A 23823-nucleotide genomic window follows, 5' to 3' on the forward strand; every position below is an offset into this window, starting at 1 on the left:
ACATTTTGTAGGTGACAGCCCATGGGCCTGTGCCCGGTAACATGAATCATGTCTCTGGACGGAGAACATAGACTGTATATCAGAAGTGGAACGTAGCCACTGAGCGGTCACACTTTGGTTTGTGGACTACCGTTTTGAAGCCTTAAATTTGGCATTTTAATGTTCTTCCTCTCTTCTTTCCATTCTCCGGTTCACCTCGCACATTAGTGTGGATTCATGTTTCCTCTGATTGTGGTGACAAGTCTCAGTTTTAAACTTTAAAGTGGTGCCTCCACCTCGACATCGTGCTCCATCACACCCAGCTGTCATTGTTGATTGGGGGGAAGCCAGTGAGGGATCAGGTCCTCATCTCTGCACTATAAATGTGTTTGCTCAGCAGGAAGATATTTTGTTGTTCTCTCCTCGACCGTCTGAACTCCTGCAGAGTCTTTGCTGCTTTCCTTTTTCGTTCTTTACACATAACGTTTGTTTGTCTGCAGTTTGAGACATTAAAACCTCCATCAGACAGCAAGCAGGATTCTCTGGTTCTGGTTCTGGGTTTTTCCAATCAGCTGAGAGGACTCTGATCCTCCCAGCTGGTCCTCTCAGATTTACTTGTTCATTTATCCACAGCTGGAAAATCCCTCTCTGATGTTTTTCTTCACCTCTGTGAACACATGACACGGTTCAGAGGGATTTATTTTGAAAGGATTTGAGAGCAGGAAGCAGTAAATCAGAGCTTTTATTTCCATTTTTCTGTCTTTTTTAATCTTTCTCTCTTTTCTTTCTTAACTTTGTTCTCTTCTTCTTTCATTACATTTTTTTTCTCTCTTCCCCTTTCTTCCTTTTCCTTCTCTCATCTTTTCATTTTTTAGTTTCTTTATATTCTTCCTCCTTTCTTTCATTTCTTCCTTCCTTCCTTATTTAATTTCCTCCTTTTCTTTCTACCTGTTTCTTTTTCTTATTTCCTTCTTACGTGCTCCTTCGTTCTTCCATTCCACATCCTTCCTTCCTTCTTTCTCTCCTTCTTTTATTCCCCTTTCCATTTCCTTCTTTCAGTATCTCTCTTTTTCAGTTTCCCTCTCTCTCTTTCTTTCATTCTTTCTCTCTGTATCTCTCTTTGTTGCTGAAGGTTGTTTCTTCAGATCCCTTTTGTCTTTTCTCTCCTTCATTATTTTCATCTTTATGCAGAAACTGAACTTCAAACAGTCTTTTTTTATAGAAGCTGAAGGTTGAAACAACAGACTCCAGATCAGTTAAAGTTAGAAACAGAGGGAGACCTGGACCTGAACTGAGTCCTGATCCTGGTTCAGCTCCAGGTTGTTGTTTAAAGAAGACAGTTACAGACCTGAGATCAGAGAGGGAGAAATACTTCACAAGTTGTTTTTCTATCTTTCTTTAATTCTTTAACCTTTTCCTTATTTCCTTCACTCATTTTTCTGTCCCTCTCTTCTTTGTTCCTTCATCATTTCTCTCTTCATCATCATCATCTCTTTTCTTTTTCCTTCCTTTGTTGGTTTCTCTACAACTTCTTCTTCTTTCTTTCTTCCTTCTTTCCTTCTCCTTCTTCCTCCCTTTCCTTCTGTTTTTCTCCTTCCCTCTTTTCTTCCTCCCTTTCCTTCTGTTTTTCTCCTTCCCTCTTTCCTTCCTCCCTTTCTTTGTTTATTTTTATTTCTTCCTTCTTTCTTTCTTGTCTCATTCTTTCCTCTTCCCTTACTTTCGTTTCATCCTCCTCATTTTCATCCCTCTTCCTTCTTACATTATTCCTTCCTTTCCTTCTTTCTTCCTTTCATTGTTTTGTCCTTTCACTTCTTCCCTACGTTTCTTTTTTCCTCCTTCTGTCCTTCCTTCCTTCCTTCCTCTCGTATTCATTCATTTCTTCTCTCCTCAGCACATTTGTCTACCTGTATAATATAATATAATACAATATAATATAACAAAATATAATATTATATAATATTATATCATACAATATAATAATAATAATAATAATAATGTGTGTCTGTGCAGATCACAGCAGAGGAGCTGACGGGGAACGACGACTACATCGAGCTCTCGTTCAGCGCCAGGAAACTGGACGACAAGGTAATAGCTGTGTGTTAGCTGGAACTTCTGCATCCTGTGTCTCTTTGTGGTCATTTTGTGTCTCTTTGTGGTTGTTTTGTGTCTCTTTGTAGTTGTTTTGCATCTGTTTACGGTCGTTCTATGTCTCTTTGTAGTTGTTTTGTGTCTCTTTGTAGTTGCTTTGTGTCTCTTTGTAGTTGATTTGTGTCTCTTTGTAGTAGTTTTGTGTCTCTTTGTAGTTGTTTTGTGTCTCTTTGTAGTTGCTTTGTGTCTCTTTGTGGTTATTTTGCATTTCTTTTTAGTAGTTTTGCGTTTCTTTTACAGTAACTTCTCTTCAACAAGGTTGATTGTCAAACTATTTCACATGCTGTCAAACAAAGATGTCGCTCTCAGCCGTTATTTTCCCTCTCCTCTAACCAGGCTGTCAGAAAAAAAAGCAGCTACTGCTCATTAAACAAATTATCAATCAGCCATTTCCAGACAAAATATTGTAAAGTGTGTGTGTTTGTTTTAGTCAACCGTTTCTCTCTTTAACTGTCAGTGTGTGTTTGTTTGCAGGACTTCTTCAGTAAATCCGACCCCTTTCTAGAGATCTACAGAATGAACGATGACGCCACGCTGCAGCTCGTGTACAGAACCGAGGTACAATCCACCATATACAATACCATGTATACATACAATATAATGTATATATTACACTGCAACACTCACAGGGACATCACAAACGTTCATGCTTTCTCTCTCAGACGGTGATGAATAATCTGAACCCGGTGTGGAAAACCTTCAAAGTTTCTCTAAACTCGCTCTGCAGCGGAGACCACGAACGCAAGCTGCAGGTACACACACACACACACACACACACACACACACACACACACACACACACACACACACACACACACACACACACACACACACGCGCACCCTGTGTCTCTTGTATCAGTCGATGGACGCCGTGGCTCCGGTCTAAATATGGACGTCTGATTGGCTGCAGGTCAAACTGACAGCTGGATAGACACCAGTAGAAGCTGATGAGGATGAAAACCTTGTATCTCCACTTTTCTGTTCTTTTGACATCTATTGATTTTTAAGAGGGCTGCTTCATGGCAGCGTGTATCCATCATCATTTAGAGGTGTGGACGCTGTTACAAGACAGAAACAGAGTAGAAAATAAGAAGAATAAATTATATTAATATCACATACAGAGAGCTTTAATGTATGGATGACGGAACCTGTCAAAAAAATAAATAAATCGATTAATAAATAAATAAATGACTTGAAAAATAAATTAAAATGTCATTAAATGCAGCAAAAATAATAAAAACATTTTTTTTCGCATTTATTTAATTAATAAAAAAATGTGACGAAAAATTATATATCTGTTAGAATTTTCTTATTTATTTATCTTTGTATTAATTCATTCCCTTATTTATTTACACTTGTGTTTAATTTTTCCATTTATTTATGTATTATTATTAAGGTTTTTTCCATTTATTTATTTTTGCATTTATTTTTTAATTATTTACTTATTCAGCATTTAGTTTTTGTTTTTTGCGGGTTTTTTTCATTTTGAATTTTTCGTGACAAATAAAGGGAGAAACAGAAAATGCAGTAAAATTAGCTGATTTAGTTAAAAAAAACATAAAATAAATTGCAAAAGAGAGATGAGATGTGGACAGTAGTAAAATCAGAGGATGTGCAAACAAATCCACTCAAAACAAAGTGTATGGAGAGCCTAAACTGTCAGCTTATAAAGTGACTGGGAGCACTGGTCCCAGGTGTTCCCAGTCAACCTGAGTGGACGGCTCCGCCTCCCAATTACAGGAACCTGCAACATGTCAGTAACTGAAACTACACATGAAAGAGGAAACGTTGCATCTATTTACCTCATGTTCTCCTGCTGCGTCGTCACACATCAACACCACCCGTCGGTCCTCCTCTTCCTCATTACTGTTTACGTCTCGCTGCAGCTCTTTGATAAAACACATTACATCCACAGAAACCACAACACAGGTTCTTATTAATAGAAGCTGACAGGTCACAGAGGTGCACAGGTGAGCACGCAGCCTGTGACAGGAAGTAGATTAATGATGACACAGCGCTGGGGGTGGGGGGTGGCTGTTATTTATGTAGTCGTGTCTGTGGACGTCGTGTCCTGTAGTCATCGTCTGATCTGTTGTGGCTTAACGTTCCTCCGACAACTAAACTAAACATACTCAACTAAATATAGTTTAAATGCAGCAACAGCAGCACGCCGTGTTGTTGTTCTGTCTGTAGCGTTCTGCTGACGACTAAACTGAGTGTTGCACCGGCATCATGAAAGTCTGCTTGTAAAAATGGGTAACTAAATCCAACAGTATGGAGTCATAGGAGCGCCATAAACAAGAATTAATCTGTAAAAGAATAAGGAAACATAAAAGGGATAAAAATAAATAAATGACATGATCTAAAAATAAATAATTTTTTAAAAATCTATACAGAAAAAATAAAGTGATTTGTATGCAAAAATATATATACATATTTTCAAAAATGTATAAATTAATATGTACGGAAACAAATCAACAAATAAATTAAAATACTTAAAATATTTTTTGTCTTTTTGTTATTTCTCTTTATATTTTCACTTTTTTGTATTGACTTATTTATTGTTTTATTTATTCCTCTTTAATTTTCCACATTTATTTATTCCTCTTTAAATTTCCAATTTTTTAATGTAGCCTTTTATTTTTTTATTTATATTTCAACATTAATTCATTTATTCTTTTATTTGTTCCCCTTTCTATTTACACATTTATTCTTTTATTTGTTCCTCTTTCTATTTACACATTTATTTTAACACATGTTATGTTTCTTAATATTTCTATTTTTATGTATTTTTATTTATTCCTCTTTCTATTTCCACATTTATTAATTTATTCTTTTACTTGTTCATCTTTCTATTTCCTTGTTTATTTATTTATTATTTTATCTATTTCTCTTTATATTCTCACATTTTTGTATTTATTCTCATTTATTCCACTTTATATTTCCACATTTGTTCATTCTTTTATCGATTTCTCTCTATATATTCACATTTTTTTAATTCATTCTTTTATTTATTCCTCTGTATATTTCCACATCTATTCTCTTATTCTTTTACAGATTTATTCTTTTTCATGGTACTACTATGACTCCATATAGCAGTGATGCTGAGGCTAAATTACAAATACATTGCACGCATACATTAAGAGAATCTTTGAGGGATCTTGATGCAACAGATTCTCACAAAAATAAACACAACAATAATATGAAATAAAATGTAAATATGGATGATATCTACATTATTTCCCATTATTAATGAACAACTGGTTTCTCTCTAACTATTTTTTAATTCATGCTGTGATTTGATTTCACAATTTCACCAGCGATAATTTACAAAAAGGCAGCAACTTGTGTTTGTATCTTAAAGCGCGGCTGCAAAGATTTCCCCCCGATGGTGCTTTAGGCGTCTTGCTGTTGCTGATCAAACGTGTACTAATCATCTGTCAATCACTGATTACTGACACTCTCTCTGTAAACAGCTAGAAACAGAAATAACACACAAACAACAGACTGTTTGTCTCTGAGATCTAATTTATCTAAATGAAGCTTCTGCAGAAGACGAAAAACATCTGGTCAGAAACCAGCCAACATTTTAAACAGTTTATATTTCAGGTTGTGAGAGTAGATCAGGAAAGAGAAAACGGTGCAGCTGCTGTTAAATAAACGAGACAAATACATGTGATTATGAAGAAGAATAACAGACTGTCTGTGTCTCTATGAACATATCGTTCTGCTGTTTGTGAACGCCACATTAACACTGAGGTCTGTTATCTCTGCTTGACGTCGTTTCAAATTAAAAGCTGCTGTAATTGTTCATGTAGCTGATGTTCCCACAGATAGATGGGATGTTTCTGTGAGTTGTTAGAGGCAGTAATCACAGACATGGAGGAGGACCACGCTGAATAACACCTGATTACTTACAGCTTCCTTCACTGCTACTATTCAGAGGGTCAATCTCTGGGGCCTCATTACAGAAACATCTATCTGATCTTAGTGAGCGTAGTTCTGTGTAATGAGGCCTCTGGCGCTCAGGTTGTGTCCTGAATTAAAGCCCATGAGCAAGACACCAAGTCAGTTTACTGACTGAACCAACAGCTTCTATTATTACCAGATTATGATACTGAAGGTCCTCTTTATTAACGTAACGTTGGTCATGTTGTTATTTTCTGTACATCGATTCATATCAACCAGCCGCAAATATACGGAGGACGGAACCTGCCAAAATTAAAAAAAAAGATTAAATTAATTATTGACTCAATAAATAAATATGTCATTAAATACAGCAAAAATAATATTATAAATAAATTTAGCCATTAATGAATTGATAAAATGTTACATAAATTAATATTTCTGTTTTAATTTGATTCTTTATTTATTTATCTTTGTATTGATTTCCTTATTTATTTACTCTTGTTTAATTTTCCCTTTTATTTATTTATCTAATTTAAATGTATTTATTTTTGCATATATGTTTTATTTATTCATTATAATAAAAAAGACTTCCCTAGAATCATGTCGAAGTGAATTAGTGCTAAACAAGTGCTAAATCAGCCTGCTGCAACAACAAGTAGATGATCAAATGTTCATTTCTTTGTCTGATGAAGATCATTTGATCTAAAATTTCAGCCGTTAAATGGAGGTTAAAGTCTCTCGTCTATCTGGCTCCTTGTTTAGGACTTCCTCGGAGGTTTGCACCTCGCTGAGTGTCTGTCCTCTTAATTAGAAACCTGAACTGGGAGATCTCGGCTTTCTGGTGTTTTCAGCAGGTTTCCAGTGTGGAAACCTCCAAGCCGCTAATTTACTTTAAATTCTTTCCCTCTGAGCTGAATGAACGAAGCTGTGAGTGTGACAGCTCATTAAAACTCGACGTGTTTCCTCTCAGATAGAAAACTGGAAGGATGTTCTCTTTTTAAACCTCGACAGGTCGCTTAATATGTCAGAGAGAAGAAGAAGAAGAAGAAGAAGAAGAAAAAGAAGTCATGATGTTCACTTTAATGAGGAGTTACATGCATCACGCACCTTAATGTATTCATAGAGTAGCATATAATTAAACACTCACGTTCACCCAGGCTGGATCTAATTGGTTCGCTCGCCCACTTGACTCCTGTTGACCTAAACAAGAGAGAGAACATTTAAGACAAGCCTCCAGGAAGAGCGCCGGTCGTTGATCCCAACATTCGTAGTGGCTAAACGGACGTTCTACAACTTCCATGTCCGTCATGTGATGCCATTGGGCCCAAAAATACTTTTTCCCATAGACTTACATTGGAAAAGAGACATCTGCAACTCAGCGGATAATTTATTTTGAGGTAAATCAACTTCCCCGTATGAACACTCTAATAGTCCTTATTTAAATCATTAGGTCCCCGTAGCGTCGGTAACGTCCCCTGCAGGCGCTAGCTAGCAGTCACGGCGGTTTGTGGAGCTTCTCAACTCTGAAAACGTTGGAGCAAATGTTCGATTTGCCATCTAATATTGTAAAAGTGTCAATATTGAAAATCTACACAGTTGATTTCTCTCCTCAAAAATATTCAGAAGTGAATTTAGTGATGAAATAGCTACGAAAAATGTAAAAAAAACGAGCCGTTTTTGCATGCAGTTGTTGTAACCGTAGCCTGTAGCGGTCCAGAGCTTTGCATTGTGGGATACAGTAGGCGAGGTAGACTGGTCTGATGCATACTGGAGATTTTTTCCAAATCAGTATGTGAAGAAGCTTTGTTGCTTGTGGTGGCGTCGGTTCATAAAACATCTTATGTGGTGCACATCTAAACACAGGATCCAGGGAGCCGTTCCAACAATTTATTGTAGTCAAGGTGGTTAAGTTGGATGGTGGTTGGTGGATGATTTTTTCTATTAAAAAAACCCATTAACAGATGATATTACATATCTCATAAACATAATACAAATTACAAATAATAGATGAGATAATTTTAACTTACATTTTCAGGCATCCACAATCTGGAAATTGCCTTTTCTCCTTGACAGAACAATATATATTTCATTTCAACCAAATAAATTATAAAGGTACAAAAGCCATATTAAACTCACATCACTCTTCTTTGTTCTGCCTGGGGTTGTTTTGGAGGGAAAAGGGAGGGTTCAGGCCTGGAGGGAAGACTCTGATAATCTAGGGGGAGTGGTTTAATCAGCAGTGTCATTCTATACCATGCTTGAAGGTGGAGACTTGTGATTTAACAGTATGACATCGACATAGTTATGGCATACTGTAGATTTTGCTTTTGTTCACATTATACTACATGCTACATTTTGGCCAAATCTGTACGTACTACTAGTATAGTATGAGGTTGTACTACTAGTATAGTACGAAGTTGTATTACTAGTATAGTACGAGGTTGTACTACTAGTATAGTATGAGGTTATACTACTAGTATAGTATGAGGTTGTACTACTAGTATAGTATGAGATTGTACTACTAGTATAGTACGAAGTTGTATTACTAGTATAGTACGAGGTTGTACTACTAGTATAGTATGAGGTTATACTACTAGTATAGTATGAGGTTGTACTACTAGTATAGTATGAGGTTGTACTACTAGTATAGTATGAGGTTGTACTACTAGTATAGTATGAGGTTGTACTACTAGTATAGTATGAGGTTATACTACTAGTATAGTATGAGGTTGTACTACTAGTATAGTATGAGATTGTACTACTAGTATAGTACGAAGTTGTATTACTAGTATAGTACGAAGTTGTATTACTAGTATAGTACGAGGTTGTACTACTAGTATAGTATGAGGTTATACTACTAGTATAGTATGAGGTTGTACTACTAGTATAGTATGAGGTTATACTACTAGTGTAGTACGAAGTTGTATTACTAGTATAGTATGAGGTTTCCAATCCAGTCAATGGTTTGGACCCAGTAGAGGTGAAACGCTGCCCCCTATTTGTTTGTAGCAGTCATTACACATTTAAATACATTTGTGTCACCAGAGAAAATAAAGCAAACAGTGGTGACTGTAACAGAAACGGGTTATATAAAAGAATAATAAAATAATAAAATATTCACCCACATTGTGGCTAATGTAGGCGCCAGGTTTTGACAAAGAATTTGTGGATTTGTGGAATACAAAAGTGCGACAGTGTTGTAGGAGTGTGATGGTGAATCTGTGGAGGATTAAATGTACTTTAATGTTTCTGCAGCGCCACCTATAGGTGACACTAATTTGCTGTGAGATTATATGTTCATGTGTCGACTGCTCTGCGCTGCATTCAAGGATTTATGGGCGATATAAAGGAGATATTCAGTATTTACATATTGGGATTTATGACACCGACACACAGTAAATGGTCCACTTGCTCACTGAAACTCCTGCATGAATATATGAAAATATAAAACCACCAGACTGAGATGAGAACTGGAGCATGAGTGTGTGTGTGTGTGTGTGTGTGTGTTCTGTAAATTCATGAGATGGTGGTCTTGTTCTTCTTCTCTTGCGCAGAGACTGTCAGCGTTCTTCTTCACGTCCTCCGATTTATTTTTCATGAACTCTGTCAAACTATCCTCGTCTGATTTATTCACTTGCCGTTGCTGGTTGTGGTCCCAGTGCTGCCCACTGGTTCCACTGGGAGGACTCGTCCCAGCTTTCATATGATGTACACCACTTCTATGACACATCTACTGTTGGCCTGCTATCTCCCCCTAAAGACGCCCTGTACCCCCTAAAAAAACCAAAAACGGGTCTATTGTGGGTCTCAGAGGGTTAAAAAAACAAGACAACAATACTTGTTGGCCAGCGTTAACTAACGTGTTCAGAGAATTATTCATGGTTACTAACAGCAAAGGGCTATAGGACAGTGTTTTGTTCTCCGTGTGCTAAACTAAATAACATATATTAGTAAAGAGGACTTTGTACAAGCTAAAAGCATGAAACACCATTCAGACATCAATCAGCTCTGCGGCAAAAAATTATTAACTTGATGACCTTCAAACAGAAACTAAATCTATTTTCTGTAAAATCTCATTAATTTCAAAACCTCCAAAAACAGAAAATTAATGAACAGAGACGATTTATTTATTTTAGTAAACAGACTGGTGATCTTCCTCAGCAACAGCAGACGTCTAATTAGAACTAAACCTTGATATGAACTCATTTTATGTGACTGAATGATAATTACTGTAATCAGTGTGATGCAGGTTCAGTTAATGACACAATAACAAACATTTCTCCTCTGATGATTAATATTAAAAGTTTGTGTTACTCATCAGTTTATGAAGTGTCTCTGTTTTTTTGTCCACCCAGTGCACCGTGTGGGACTGGGACTCAAACGGGAAACACGACTACATCGGCGAGTTCGAGGCCACGTTCAAAGAGATGAAAGGAGCCATCGATGGACGACAGGTACGAGTTCATCCACATATATGTAATATTTATATAACATACTTCCAGTCATCAGCCTCTCAGACTCTTTATCAGAACAACCACGACTGTTTGAACATGAAGAAACATTTAAGATTCATGGTGGATTATATAAACACAGAATTTCGGTTTTAGAAAGAAAGCTCAGTGTTCAGTGAATGAAATGTCCTGAGATGACGGCGTTACGTAATCACTGCAAAAAAACAGCATATAAAACAAATTAATATAATTATCATTCAGCTGGTTTGTGAACTCATTATTTGCTCATGACTCGTGGTTTCAGAAACGCTGTTTTAAAGAGTGTTGACTGTGAACACATTTAAGGGAAACTTTGCAAATTTGCCAGATGGTAGCCAGATTTGTATCGTTGCAGCGTTGGTCGTGTGTGAACAACAAATGAACGATATTCGCCTTCAGTGTTACCAAAGACAGATATCGCTAAGAAGTGAAAGTCAATTGATCGTTTCATTGCAACATCAGCACCCAGCAGCAGAGCTACGCTTCCGCCATTTTGGACTGAAAGCGACTACCAGACGCCAGTAATACGTCCGCCTACAAAGTAGCCTACCGTACAAAAGTAAAACTAAATTATTTCTATCTATTGTCATATTTAATGTCTCTACTGAAATTACCTGTGTTGAACAACAAAAATATTATAAATATGCATACTATTATAACTATTTACTTATATAAAACTAACATTAGAATGGGATGAAAAATAAGAAATAGACAACTATATAAGAGTGTTTTATGAAACCAGGGAAAAGGACTTTAAATTATCTACAGCTAAAAGTCCTATATACACACACTTAATCAGTTTATTAAAATATGAAAATGCATAAATATATCATCCCTGTCAAATAAATTAATAATAAAAACACTATAACTGTTAAATAAATGTAGTGCAGTATAAGTGTTTTCCTGTGAAATGTAGTGAAGTAGAAGTATAAAACAGTCTAAAGCAGAAGTACAGTACTTGTTTTTGTCCTGGTTTTAATGCTGTGTGAACAGATCCAGTTAATATTTCATTTAGCTGTGAACACACAGAGAGGCTGATATCAGTTCACTGAGACAGAAAGTCCTGTTTCTCCTTCAGCTGCTCGATCAATTCAGCGGCTCAGTGAGAGTCAGACTGAGTGACACCTCACTGTTACTCACTGTTAATCAGAAAACACCTCACAGACAGGAGGAGACACACAATACTTTAAGTAAATTCATCTCCAATAGTCCAATATACCTGTTTTCTGCTACAACTATGTGATGAAATGTGGTTCATCATTCATGTTCCATTCACGATGAATCATAATAACTCCGGTGATCCTCTGACTTTTCATCTAGCGCCATCATCAGGTCAACATTTGAATGTGTCCAATACTTTGGTTTGTGACCAAATACTACAGTAGACTGTCTATAAGAAGTGTATATAGTCACCATGATGTCACCATTGGTTTGTGGATTGTCGTTTAGAAGCCTCCAGTTCAGCATTTTGGCCGTTGACATCTTTGCTTTTTGGCTGTCTCCATCTTGGTTGAACAAACCGACGACCATGTTGGTCGCCGGTTTGTTTTTTTGGAACTATAAGTGACACGAGAGGGTTGACAAATTGATACAATTAACTTTGATGAACTGGAAACACACTGTGAAAGGGTTAAAGTAACATTTATCATTTAATACGGACTCAAAGGGCTGCTAGTATGGCTCCAATCTCCTCAGTTATTGTTTGCCTCTTTGAGCTAAAACACCTCTAGCTGAACACAGTTGGACATCAGTAGTGACCATTTGACCGGCATTAGCTTCCCTGTAGCTGCGTTGCTAGCGAGGCTACAAACCACAGGTAGCAGCAGACTTTAACCCCGGGAAGTTTAAGAAGAAATGACCTGATCTCCATCAGGTCCTTCAGCTCCAGGATTCCATTAAGCTGCCAATTAGCAGCATGACCATCCTTTAAAAACGCACCTTTGGGGCCGTACAGTTTATGAAGACAGACGGTGTAATTACCCGAAACGTCGGCGGCGGCGGCAGAGCTAATGAAAAAGCAGCTGTCGAGAAGAAGAGCTGTTGGACAGACGCTAATTAAAATGCTCCAAATACTCAGGTTGTGTGTTTTCTCTGGAAATGACAACACACGGCTGAAAACACTCTAACAATGTGAGACCGTTGAGCAGAGACGCTCCCTCTCAGCTGTCTCATTATCAGTGACGAGCACTCGAATATTTTCCCTGTAATGATCCTCTGTGACGGTCTGATGAAATGCTGCCACAGTTTTCATTAAACCGTCCTCCTTCAGAGCCTCGCCTCCTTCACATTTAAAAATAAAATACATCTTCTGAGGCCTTTAATCAGTCAAACATGAAGCTGAAGGTGATGATCTTTTATTTTACTGTCACCTGGATTCAGGACAAAGTTATTGATCATCTCACCTTCTCATGCTGTCCTCACCATGTGACTAGATGACATACTGTGGCTGTGTTGATCATGTTTAGTCTCAAACCAACACCGTGTTAGTCCGTCTCTCAAAACTGTCTGACTTCCTGTCTGTGGCTCTCAGCTCCAAGCCCATTGGTTCCTACTGAAGACGTAAATCGTCTTTGTGTTGTATAGGACCTGATAGACGTGAATGAGTGCTTCGTTATCCCTAATGTGATTCAGACCATAAAGACAAAAAGTAAAAGGTTGTTTCCTGGCTCCCAAACAATACACTCTCACTCCCAACTCGTCGTATACCGCCGCTTGGTCAGTGCCCCTCGGCATTGGAGACCGACGCACAGGATACCCCTCTAGAGTTACTTTTTGACGGACCAGGGACGGCGTGTCAATATACGCTTGTTACATGCACAGTGTCCTTTCAAAATAAACTTTGTTTTCACAGGAATTTAGGTTTAGGCAACACAACCACTTAGTTAGGGTTAGGAAACGGTCGTGAATGACGTTAACTTCCCTGACTAGCGACTCACATGACTAACGGGACTGATGATACCGATGAGTCACGTGACTAAAGACTGACGTGACAAAATAAGTCAATGTTACTTTTAGTTTCACACGGGACACGAACAGCGGTCTCCTGGTTTGGACGTCGCCATCTTGGTTTTTGGCCAACCCCATCTTGGTTTTTGGCCATCGTCGTCTTGGTTTCTGGCCGTTGCCGTGTCGCCACCCTGGTTTTTGTCAGTCTCCATCTTGGTTTTTGGCCGCCATTGTCTTGATTTTTGGCCGTCGTCGTCTTGGTTTTTGGCTGTTGCCGTGTCGCCATCTTAGTTTTTTGCCGTCGCCATCTTGGTTTTTGGCCTTCTCCATCTTGATTTTTGGACTTTGCCATCTTGGTTTTTGGCCGTCGCCATCTTGGTTTTTGGCCTTCTCCATCTTGATTTTTGGACTTCGCCATCTTGGTTTTTGGTCATCGCCACCTTGAATTTTTGCTGTCGCCATCTTGGTTTTTGGCCGTCGCTATCTTGAATTTTGGCCATCGCCACCTCCCCTCCCTCCCACTCTGAATGAACTCTCACGCTATTAATACTACATCACTTGCACCAACTGTCGAATAACACGGCGGCTGGGTTTACATTGGAGTTAGTTGAAAGTATTAGTAAGTAGTATAAGTATAAGTACAAACAGTGAATGAGAACAGCCTGCTATGATACACTACACAGGGAGAAATTATATATTTTGGTTCCTGACGCCCTACGTCCGTTAAGGGTCGGGCTGTTACCCGACTGATATTGTGTATTAGTGACTAGCAGGGCTAAACATTAGCTCAGTCAGTAGCTTCTCTCTACTGTTCTGATTATGTCTGATTGGTCAGAGCTGCAGTCACCTCCATCTGTAAACCCACTGAAACATCTTTTCATCCCCATTGTCATCCAGCAGAGGAGGAGAAACAATGAGAGCAGTCAGTCGAGTCCCGTCGGGGAAACCCCCGCTCGCCCTCCGGTCTCTCTTCTTCTTTGTTTTTATTTATTGGCCTCCTTCCTGAGCTGACAGTCGGCTCCCGACCGGCGACACAGAAACAAGAATCCCTCAGAGCTGAAGCCTCCAGGGAGCTGTGTGTTCATCCTATTCCATCCATCTAACCGGACACAAATAGAGTCTGAACCGCTGTGTGTCACCTGGTCTCCACGGTTACATGTAATAGAGTCAAAGCGAATCCTCGACGGCCTTGTTTGGGCAGCTGAAGGATCGACTTCATCTCGGAGGGTTTGTGGTTAGCGCGGCTGTCTGACAGAGAGCTGGAGCTCTGTTTCCGCCACAGGAAGAGGTTCAGAGGCTCAGTGATTTAAGGGAAAATATCTAATGTGACTTTTCTGACCAATATTGTGATTATGAGATTAAATATAATTACTTTATGTTAGGGCTGTCAAAGTCATTTAACGCCACAAATTTCTTTAACACAACTTGCGATTTTTAGGTTATAGCGGGCTCAGTTTTAAAGCTAGATACAGTTTACCTATATATGTATAGATATATAGATATAGATCAATAGAATTGTGACCTGAAAATAATTTGCTAATAATAATAAATTAATTTGTGTGTGTGTTTTCAGGTGCAGTGGCCGTGCATAAATTCCAAATACAGAGTGAAGAAGAAGAATTACAAGAACTCCGGGATCGTCATTCTGAACCAGTGCAAGGTGACCGATTGACTTATTAAAACACTGTATTCCTGTCCCTTGTCCTTTTGTCCCTTGTTCTCTGAGACATTACAGCAATAACCCCCTAGTATTTATGTATGGGTATATGTATATATGTAAACATATACAGTATATATGCCTTTAAAAAGTGTCAGTGTCAGAGAGTGTGTTAAAACAGCGACGTCTCACTCTGTCAGGAGAGTCGTGAGTTGAAGCTTCATCAGGGAGTTACTACTCCACCGAGGGAGGGGGAGTGATTTCAGTCCTGTCAGATAGATGGAGGAGAGACTCTTCATAAATACGGGTCCTGAAAGAAAAACTGACAGTCTTGTTATTAAAATCCTTGTTACCTTTATCTATTACTGTTGTTTTTCATCCATTTCTGTCATGATGAAGAAACAGAAGACAGTGGGATGAGCAAATACGTCATATTATTAAATTACGAGTCATCATCAGAGACAAATAACGACCCAAACACTATTCACTGCTGAAAAAATAACTTTTTAACCTCTTAAGCCCCTAGGGTGCTGGAAGGTGTGGTTCTCCTTGACAGACATATTCAAAATAAATCAAGAATAGCTCCACAACTACCAGGTCTATATGCATGATCTTGGTCTCCATGGATAGGTAAGACCTCAGAGAATTCACCCCTAGTGTCAGTAACATTGTGACTGTTACTATGCCTGAGTAAATTGTGATGAACCAAAGGAAAAATGTACATTTTTATCCTGGCCTCAAATGTTTTCTAGATGAGACAGTGGATAACACCATTATAGCAATGATGCCATGCACAGAGATGCCACTGAATTCATTCAGCAACTCCTTGACTACAACTGTGCCAAAGCAGATATAAATAACACAAAGCACATAGATTCTACAAAGGTTTTAGTGAGGATAGGACCAGGCGGACTCTCCATTTGGCCACTTGGATACCAAGTGTTCCAAATGGGTTTTCTTCCTCTTGAAAGGGAATCTGGCTATAAAATACTACTGATATCCACTACAGGAGACTATGTGCACACGATGGAGCCTTTGGCCATGACATTAATGAAATATAATCAAGTAAAACTTAGGTAATAAACAAATGAGATCAATAACAATGTAAATAAGATAACAAAAAGAATCCAAAGTCAAGTATGTACATTCAATATAACACGGTCAAAAATACAATTTCTGGTGCGTTGATTTTGTAACTAAAATATTAAAATCATTGCCAAACAGACACTGTTTGGACAAAATACACTTGGAGTGTTGTTTTAGTAGCGTTAAAGCCTCATCTTTTAGAAACTTTTCGGAAAAAAAGAGCAGCATTTTATGAAGTTTTTAAAGGCAAAGTTTTAACACACAGCTCAGCTGAACCCGGTACCGGGTCCGTCGGGTAAAAGAGGTTCAGACATTGATGGTTTCTTTAATTGCCACGGCTGCTGTCTGCTGTTTGCGAGGCAACGAGGAACCCAAACGCAGGCCGACAGAATCAGTTCAGTGATTTTATTGTGACGTTGCAAAAACGTAATCACGGATCAAAACTGTGAAGGCAGTCTGAACAGGTAAACCTATTAATAAGGGATTAGACCAAGTGAAGGATCATAAGTCAAAGGATAGGAGGTTTAGGTTGACAGACACTAGAGAGTAAAGGCATGAGGCAACTTTGACAAACTGGTAGTGACTGGGGGAAAGAGGCCGGTTTAAGAACTGCAGGGCTGATGAGGGAACGAGGTTCAGGTGAGGAGATGGAAGCTCAGGTGAGGAGAATGAGGTGATCACAGATGAGAGGGCTGGATCTGGGATGAGAGGAGATCAGCATCGGATTCATTTTAACATCAAAATTTGGTTCTTTTCACTTTTTTTGTCCCGTCATTGTTTTTGAATGTTTCTTCCCAGTTTTAAGGCATTAAAACTTGATATTTCCAGTAAAGAAGAAGCTGCTTGTATTTTGGAGGCTGTCTGGCTGACAGACTGAAACAATTATCCGGCGCTGAGCCGCATGACTAACGTGACATTTACTGCCAGGCGATGCTGAACGGCGGAGTCGGGGGAATCCTGCCGCCAGATAACATTTAGCCTGATAACACTCGACACGTGAAGAGCTGCCGCTTCACAACCAGTTTACGGCGGTTTGAAGAGAGCGACGCAGAATGAGCTGTAGCACAACACGGAAACAAATTAGCGAGACGCTCCAAAGGCTCATTTACACTCGATGGATGAGGAGTTGGAGTGGAGGCAGGAAATGAAACCAAATGTTTTAAGAGCAGGAGGCGAGTTAGCGTGGAGGTGACAGAATGAGAGCAGGTTTACAGGCCGGATCACTAACTGACTGCAGGTGACGAGGTTACATTCTGCCCTCCTTACAGCAGCTCATATTTAATGTTTCATAAAGATTCCCTCTGATCTCATTCTGTCAGAGACGATGGCGGCGGAGGCGAGCAGCCAGCGGCGGATTCAGAGCCTCAGGGGCCGCGGGCCCACTCAGGCACGGGGCCAACTGTCCAAAACACAACGATATAAAGATACTCAGTGATATACGACAAAGAAAAGCAGCAGAGAGCTAGAACTCTGCATCTCTATTCATTCCCCCTTTAATAACACATAACATGCTCTCAGAGAAGTCTATAATAACTCTGTCTGAATCAAATCTTTTGTTTTCTTTGTGTGTTTTTGATTCATATTTTCACACGTTAAACTCTGCATGAAACAGGAAAGATTACTACGAAAGTTGGAATCAACGACCAGCGCTCTTCCTGGAGGCTTGGTTATACCAACCCAATTTGAAAAGAATCCGATAAACCCTCTAGGAGCAGTTTGTAAAAGTTTGCATAAAATGCATGAAAACCACACAATATTAAAAATGGCCGACTTCCGGTTGGGCGGAGCTAATGAAAACCATGAGAAATATATCCGAAATGATGAGAGCAACATGGGTAAGAAATTTCATAAATATCGGAGCAACTATGTTCCAACTAAGGGCATTCATGCTTGGAGATTTGAGCCTCAGGCTGAGGACTAACCAGGACCATTAAACTGATGCTCATGTGTAAACGTGGCGGCGTGGCCCTTTAAGTTGTAGTTTGATCAGCACTCTCAGGATGTTCAGGTGAATCCTTTAAACATGTCTCCAGTAATCAGAGGAAGTGTTGGGTTATAAAGGCTGTCTACACCTGCACGGATCTGATTGGCTGTTACTAGTCAACTGGTAAACAAACAGCTGGTCGATGAGGATGAATGAAACAGCTGATGATGTAAGAGTGACATCATCGCTCTGTCTGATGTTTCATCAGTTAAACCTTTGAAGTGTTCTGTCTGTCTGCAGATCATCAAGATGCACTCCTTCCTGGATTACATCATGGGAGGCTGTCAGATCCAGTTCACAGTGAGCGCACACACACACACACACACACATAGACACACACAGAGGTCATGCTCGGGTCAACTTCCTGTGTCATATTCCCGTCAGGAGGAGAAAAAAATTGCATTCCGTGTTCTCAGAGTAATTTCTGATGTCACCATGGAAACGGTAACCACGGCGACACGTGCAGTAGCCTCAGTTAACATCGGCAGCTCTCACTGGGATCTGACCAGTTTAACCAGTGCACAGTAACTGAGACTGGAAGTTTATAATTATAAATACTTATTATTTTATTAACTTTTTAAAAAACACGGATCCTTAAAACATCTCTTACACAAACAATAAAATATATTTTATCTTACTTTTATAGTACTTTTATAGTATAATGAATGCTGGCATACACCTCCACTCCTTCAGCAGTTCTCTAAAGTTTATACATCTTCCCTCCGTCGCTCAGCGTCTTCCCCTTGTTAACTCGTGTAAACATTCAGCTCAACAGCACAAGGCTGCATCACTTCCTGCAGCGGCGAGCCGACTGTTTCCCTGAACGTTTAAATGTTTAATCAGCGGGAGACACTCAGCTACAACCTGCAGCCAGTCAGCCAGCAGAAGAAAGAACAGAAAAGAGTTTCTATTCTCATGTATTTGTGAAACAATCCTCAGAGGTTTAATCGCCCAGGAGGGTCAGAAACTCATTCAGCATGTAAACAAGCGTGGAAGTACGAAAAGCAGCAGAAACAGCAGCGTGTCCAATCAGCTGATTGTTTGTTGGTTCCCGTCGTCTCCAGAGGAAACGCAGACTGCAGGTTATTTTAGTTCACAGCTGACGAGACTTCTTCTATTTAAACTCAAACTCTTCATTTACAGCGATTCCCTCTAGAAGCTGCTGACGTTTATGTAGGGATAGAATATCTAAATGATATATGTATGTACCTTTGGAGGACGGAACCCGGCAAAATAAAAAATAAATGCATAAATAAATGAATGACTCAATAAATAAATAAATAAATCATTAAATGTAGCAAAAATAATATTAAAAATAAATGTAGTTATAAATAAATTGATAAAATGTGACATAAATTGATATTTCTGCTTTAATTTGCTTCTTTATTTATTTATCTTCATATTAATTCCCATATTTATTTACTCTACTGATTAATTTTCCCTTTTATTTATTAATATATTTATTTGTATTCATTTTTAAATTTATTTATTAATTTTTGCATTTATTATATATTTATTCATTTATTTTTTAAAGTCATGCATCCTGACTCCATGATGACGAACGTTGAGTGACACCTCATTTGCATAATGAGGCAGAAATGCTTGAAGAAATGTGTCAGGAAAAGAATACAGAAATAAATAAGTTTGGGGAAATAAATAAGGGTGAAATGTAAAGGGAAAATCATGCAGAAATAAATAAATAATTGCATAAATACATACATTTAAAAATAAATGTATAATAAATATTAAATGCAAAAATAAATAAATAAATCAAAATATATGCTAAAATAAATATAAAATAAATGTAAAAAATACAAAATAAATGTGAAAAAAATAATAAATAAAATAATAATACAATTAAATACATTTAATAAATAAAAAGGAAAATTAAATAAATAAGGTAATTAATACAAAGATAAATAAATAACGAAGCAAATTAAAACAGAAATACCATTTTATGTCACATTTTTTCAATTAACTAATGGCTACATTTATTTTTAATATTAATTTCGCTACATTTAATTACATATTTATTTATTTTTGATTTTGGCAAGTTCCACCATCCATCTCTTCAGCTTGTGTTAACCACAGACATTATTTCAGGTATCAAACCAAAAACTTCTAAAAACCCATTGACTTTGAGCCGAGGGAACAGGAAGTGCTAAAACTCATTTATGGGTTTTAGGACTCGTTCCTGCAGCTTTCTATTGACACAACAGTAAACTCTGAGCTGGGCTTTAATTGAAGTGGATTAAACATTGAACAGTGTAACCTGACTGCACTTTCACCTCTGAGGAAAAAGGCTCAAATGTACCTGCTGACCTCTGATTGGTTGTTGTGTCTCCAGGTAGCCATCGACTTCACGGCATCTAACGGAGATCCTCGAAACAGCTGCTCTCTGCACTATATCCACCCGTACCAGCCCAACGAGTACCTGAAGGCTCTGGTGGCGGTGGGTGAGATCTGCCAGGACTACGACAGGTCGGTCTGCATCAAAACACACAACAAATAACATTAATATGAGTCGTAATAACCTGCCTTGAACACGTGCCTGGGGGGAGGACAGTCTCATAAAAACGGTGTGAAAACAAATAACCAACAAATTAAGAACTTTGTTTGTTTTCATTTGATGAAATCTTCAATTTGTGACATAAAAGTGACAGAAACATCTTAAACGATTATTCTTAGAGAGAGAGGTGTTCAGATTGATGTTAATATCTGTGTGTTCACTCAAAGCTGGAGTGGCTGGCCTAGCTTAGCATAAAGAGTGGAAATAGGGGGGAAACAGCTAGCCTGGCTCTGTACACAGTTCAAAAACACAACTACCAACACGTCTAAAGGCTCAGCGATCAACACAATGTCTCTTTGTTAGTTTAACCTGAACACAAATCACCACCAACTGCTGTGATTACTATTTCTATTTCTTGTCGAACCGTATCTGGCAACACGCAATGTAGATGACATATTAAAACAAACTATTGGATATCTTAATGCGCAAAACGTGACTGAAATCCTTTAGTTAATCTCCAAAATAAGTGTTACCTTTTAGAAAAAAGTGACAACAACAATAAAAGTAATCATGTTTCATTTATGTTAACAACTTGTTTTGAGAAATTTCTTGACTTTCCAGTGGTATGATCCGAGCAGGAAGTAATCACTCGACCCTCCCAGCCAATCAGAAGTCCATTTCTGTGCTTTGTATTGAAGTAGCGGTGCTCTGAATGAGCTCGTTAACTCCTGCTGGCAGCCAATCACAAACCCTCCTCCTCCTTTCTTACTCAGACTTATTTTTTCTTCTCACAGTGACAAAATGTTCCCGGCGTTCGGCTTCGGGGCTCAGATCCCTCCTGACTCCAAGGTAATTTAACTGCTCAGCTCGCCGTCTCTCCCAGCATGCTCTCTGTCTGAGGGGGGGGAGGCCCTAGGAGGGCGAGTCGGCCTCAGCCAGAAGGCGGTAATTACCAGCCGGCCTCCTCCTCCTCGTCACCCTGGGGTGCTGCTGGTTGAATAGTTCCCCCCTCCTGCTCCTTCACTTCCCTTCCCATGATGCCATGCAGCGCCCGGCGGGTGCTTGTCTGATGCTGCTTTCACATAAAAAGTGCTGATTATCTCCATTCAAGTACCTGGAAATACTGCGTTTCAATATCCAACTCAGTCTTAACTACAGGAGGTCAAAGTGACTTTATATAACTGTAGAACTAGTGAGAAGTTGAGTCCATCAGTAAGAAAACATTTCTCAGTTGAACACACTTTTCTTTTGTTTTTGTTTTCGCTTCTTGGTCTGGTATTATGGAGGACCGAACCTGCCAAAATAAAAAATCAATCAATAAATAAATAAATTACTCTATGAATAAATGACTCGATAAATAAATAAATATGTCATTAAATGTAGCAAAAATATTATTATAAATAAATAAATGTATTTATTTACATAACTCTTACATAACTCTTTTTACCTATTTTTTCATTTATTTTATATATTTTTTGAATATATGTATTTATGCATGATTTTCCCTTTGCATTTCACGCCTTATTTATTTCCCCAAACTTATTTATTTCTGTATTATTTTCTTTATACATTATTTGACACATTTCTTTATGCATTTCTGTCTCATTATGCAAATGAGGGGGTTGTCAATAAACTATAATAAATAAATAGATAAATAATAAAAGGGAAAATTAAAAATAAAAGCACATACATAAGGGAATTAATAGAAAGATATATAAATAAAGAAGCAAATTAAAACAGAAATATCAATTAATGTCACATTTTATCACTTAATTAATGGCTAAATTTATTTTTTATATTAAAAAATATATTTATTTTTGCTACATTTAATTTTATTTATTTATTGAGTCATTTATTTATTCATTCATCTATTGCTGATTTTGGCAGGTTCCGCCCTCCATATCTTTATACATCCATGGCCACAGACTCATTGGCGTTTTCAGTCCAAAATGGCGGCAGCCCTACTGCAGCGGCGTTTAGCGGCTGTTGACACAAAAGCACCAGAGTTTCATCTCTTTTCTTTTTAAATACTTTAAATGTTTTTGTCTTCCTCCATGTCTTTAGTTTCCATCACATACGTAAAAGCGCCCGTCTTTCTGATATGAAGTGAATGCAGCATCAGTTGCTGCAGTGATTGACACTTCCTGTACTCACCCCAGTCATTAAACCCTCTAGCCTCACCTAGAGATGTGTGTGTGTGTGGGGGGGAAGGTTACCTGTCCTGTGAGTCTGAATGGTTGTTTTAATAAGACACTGGGAGGAAAGAGTCAGTCAGCAGCTCCGATTAGATGTCAAGAAGAAGAAAATGAAAAAAGATGAAGAGGGATGAAGGTGAGGAGAGAGCGAGGGAACTCGTTTCACTGGTGAAGCCTTTTCTTTTTTTTATCTGTTGAAAAGATCAAACAGACTTCCTGTATCTCCCTCCTCCTCCTCTTCCTCTCCAGGTCTCCCACGACTTTGCGGTGAATTTTAACGAGGAGAACCCGGAGTGTGCAGGTAGGCACTTTGATTTCCTGTTTCTCTTTTAAAGAAACGAGTCAAATATTTGATAGTGAGCCTCAGAAGTCCGAGCGTGAAAGAAACTCTCTGATCTGAGGATTAGTTTTGTGATAACGAAGCTGAGTCCGCTCAGTCTGAAGCCTCTAATGATGGAGGAGGTGACGGAGGCTCCAGGTGACTCAGGTGGACAAACACATGTAGGAGGATTTTAACATCATATCTCTGAACTATGGAGTCAGATCAGTCTCAGTATTAATGATATAAGAAATAAAAGATAAATGCATAAATACATAAAATACATACATTTAAAAATAAATTAAAGAAATGCAAAAATAAATAAATTAATAAGTTTTGGGAAATAAATAAGGGATGAAATGTAAAGGGAAAATCGTGCTGAAATATATTAAATGAAATAAATAAATACTTTCAAAAATACGTATAAAAAATAAATGAAAAAAAATAATAAATAAATACAAATAAATGCAAAAATAAATAAATGAATACAAAATGAATGCAAAAATGAATAAATGATGTATGATGAATATAATAAATAAATAAAGGGGAAAATTAAACAGATAAATAAGGGAATTAATATAAATATAAATAAATAAAGAAG

The 23823-nt window shown here is 38.1% G+C and overlaps 1 protein-coding gene across 1 annotated transcript in view; it reads left to right on the forward strand.

The window, feature by feature from the left end:
• Window positions 1–23823, forward strand: part of cpne4a (copine IVa) — a 56186-nt gene that overhangs the window by 22372 nt on the left and 9991 nt on the right. The window contains exons 4-12 of the mRNA XM_074654428.1: window positions 1990–2064; window positions 2602–2685; window positions 2790–2879; window positions 10392–10490; window positions 15046–15132; window positions 18440–18499; window positions 20547–20680; window positions 21503–21557; window positions 23153–23204. Of these exons, the coding sequence (XP_074510529.1) occupies window positions 1990–2064; window positions 2602–2685; window positions 2790–2879; window positions 10392–10490; window positions 15046–15132; window positions 18440–18499; window positions 20547–20680; window positions 21503–21557; window positions 23153–23204 (736 nt within the window). The remainder of the gene's footprint in view (window positions 1–1989; window positions 2065–2601; window positions 2686–2789; window positions 2880–10391; window positions 10491–15045; window positions 15133–18439; window positions 18500–20546; window positions 20681–21502; window positions 21558–23152; window positions 23205–23823) is intronic.

Source organism: Sebastes fasciatus, chromosome 12, assembly GCF_043250625.1.
Source record: "Sebastes fasciatus isolate fSebFas1 chromosome 12, fSebFas1.pri, whole genome shotgun sequence".
Lineage (NCBI taxonomy): Eukaryota > Metazoa > Chordata > Actinopteri > Perciformes > Sebastidae > Sebastes > Sebastes fasciatus.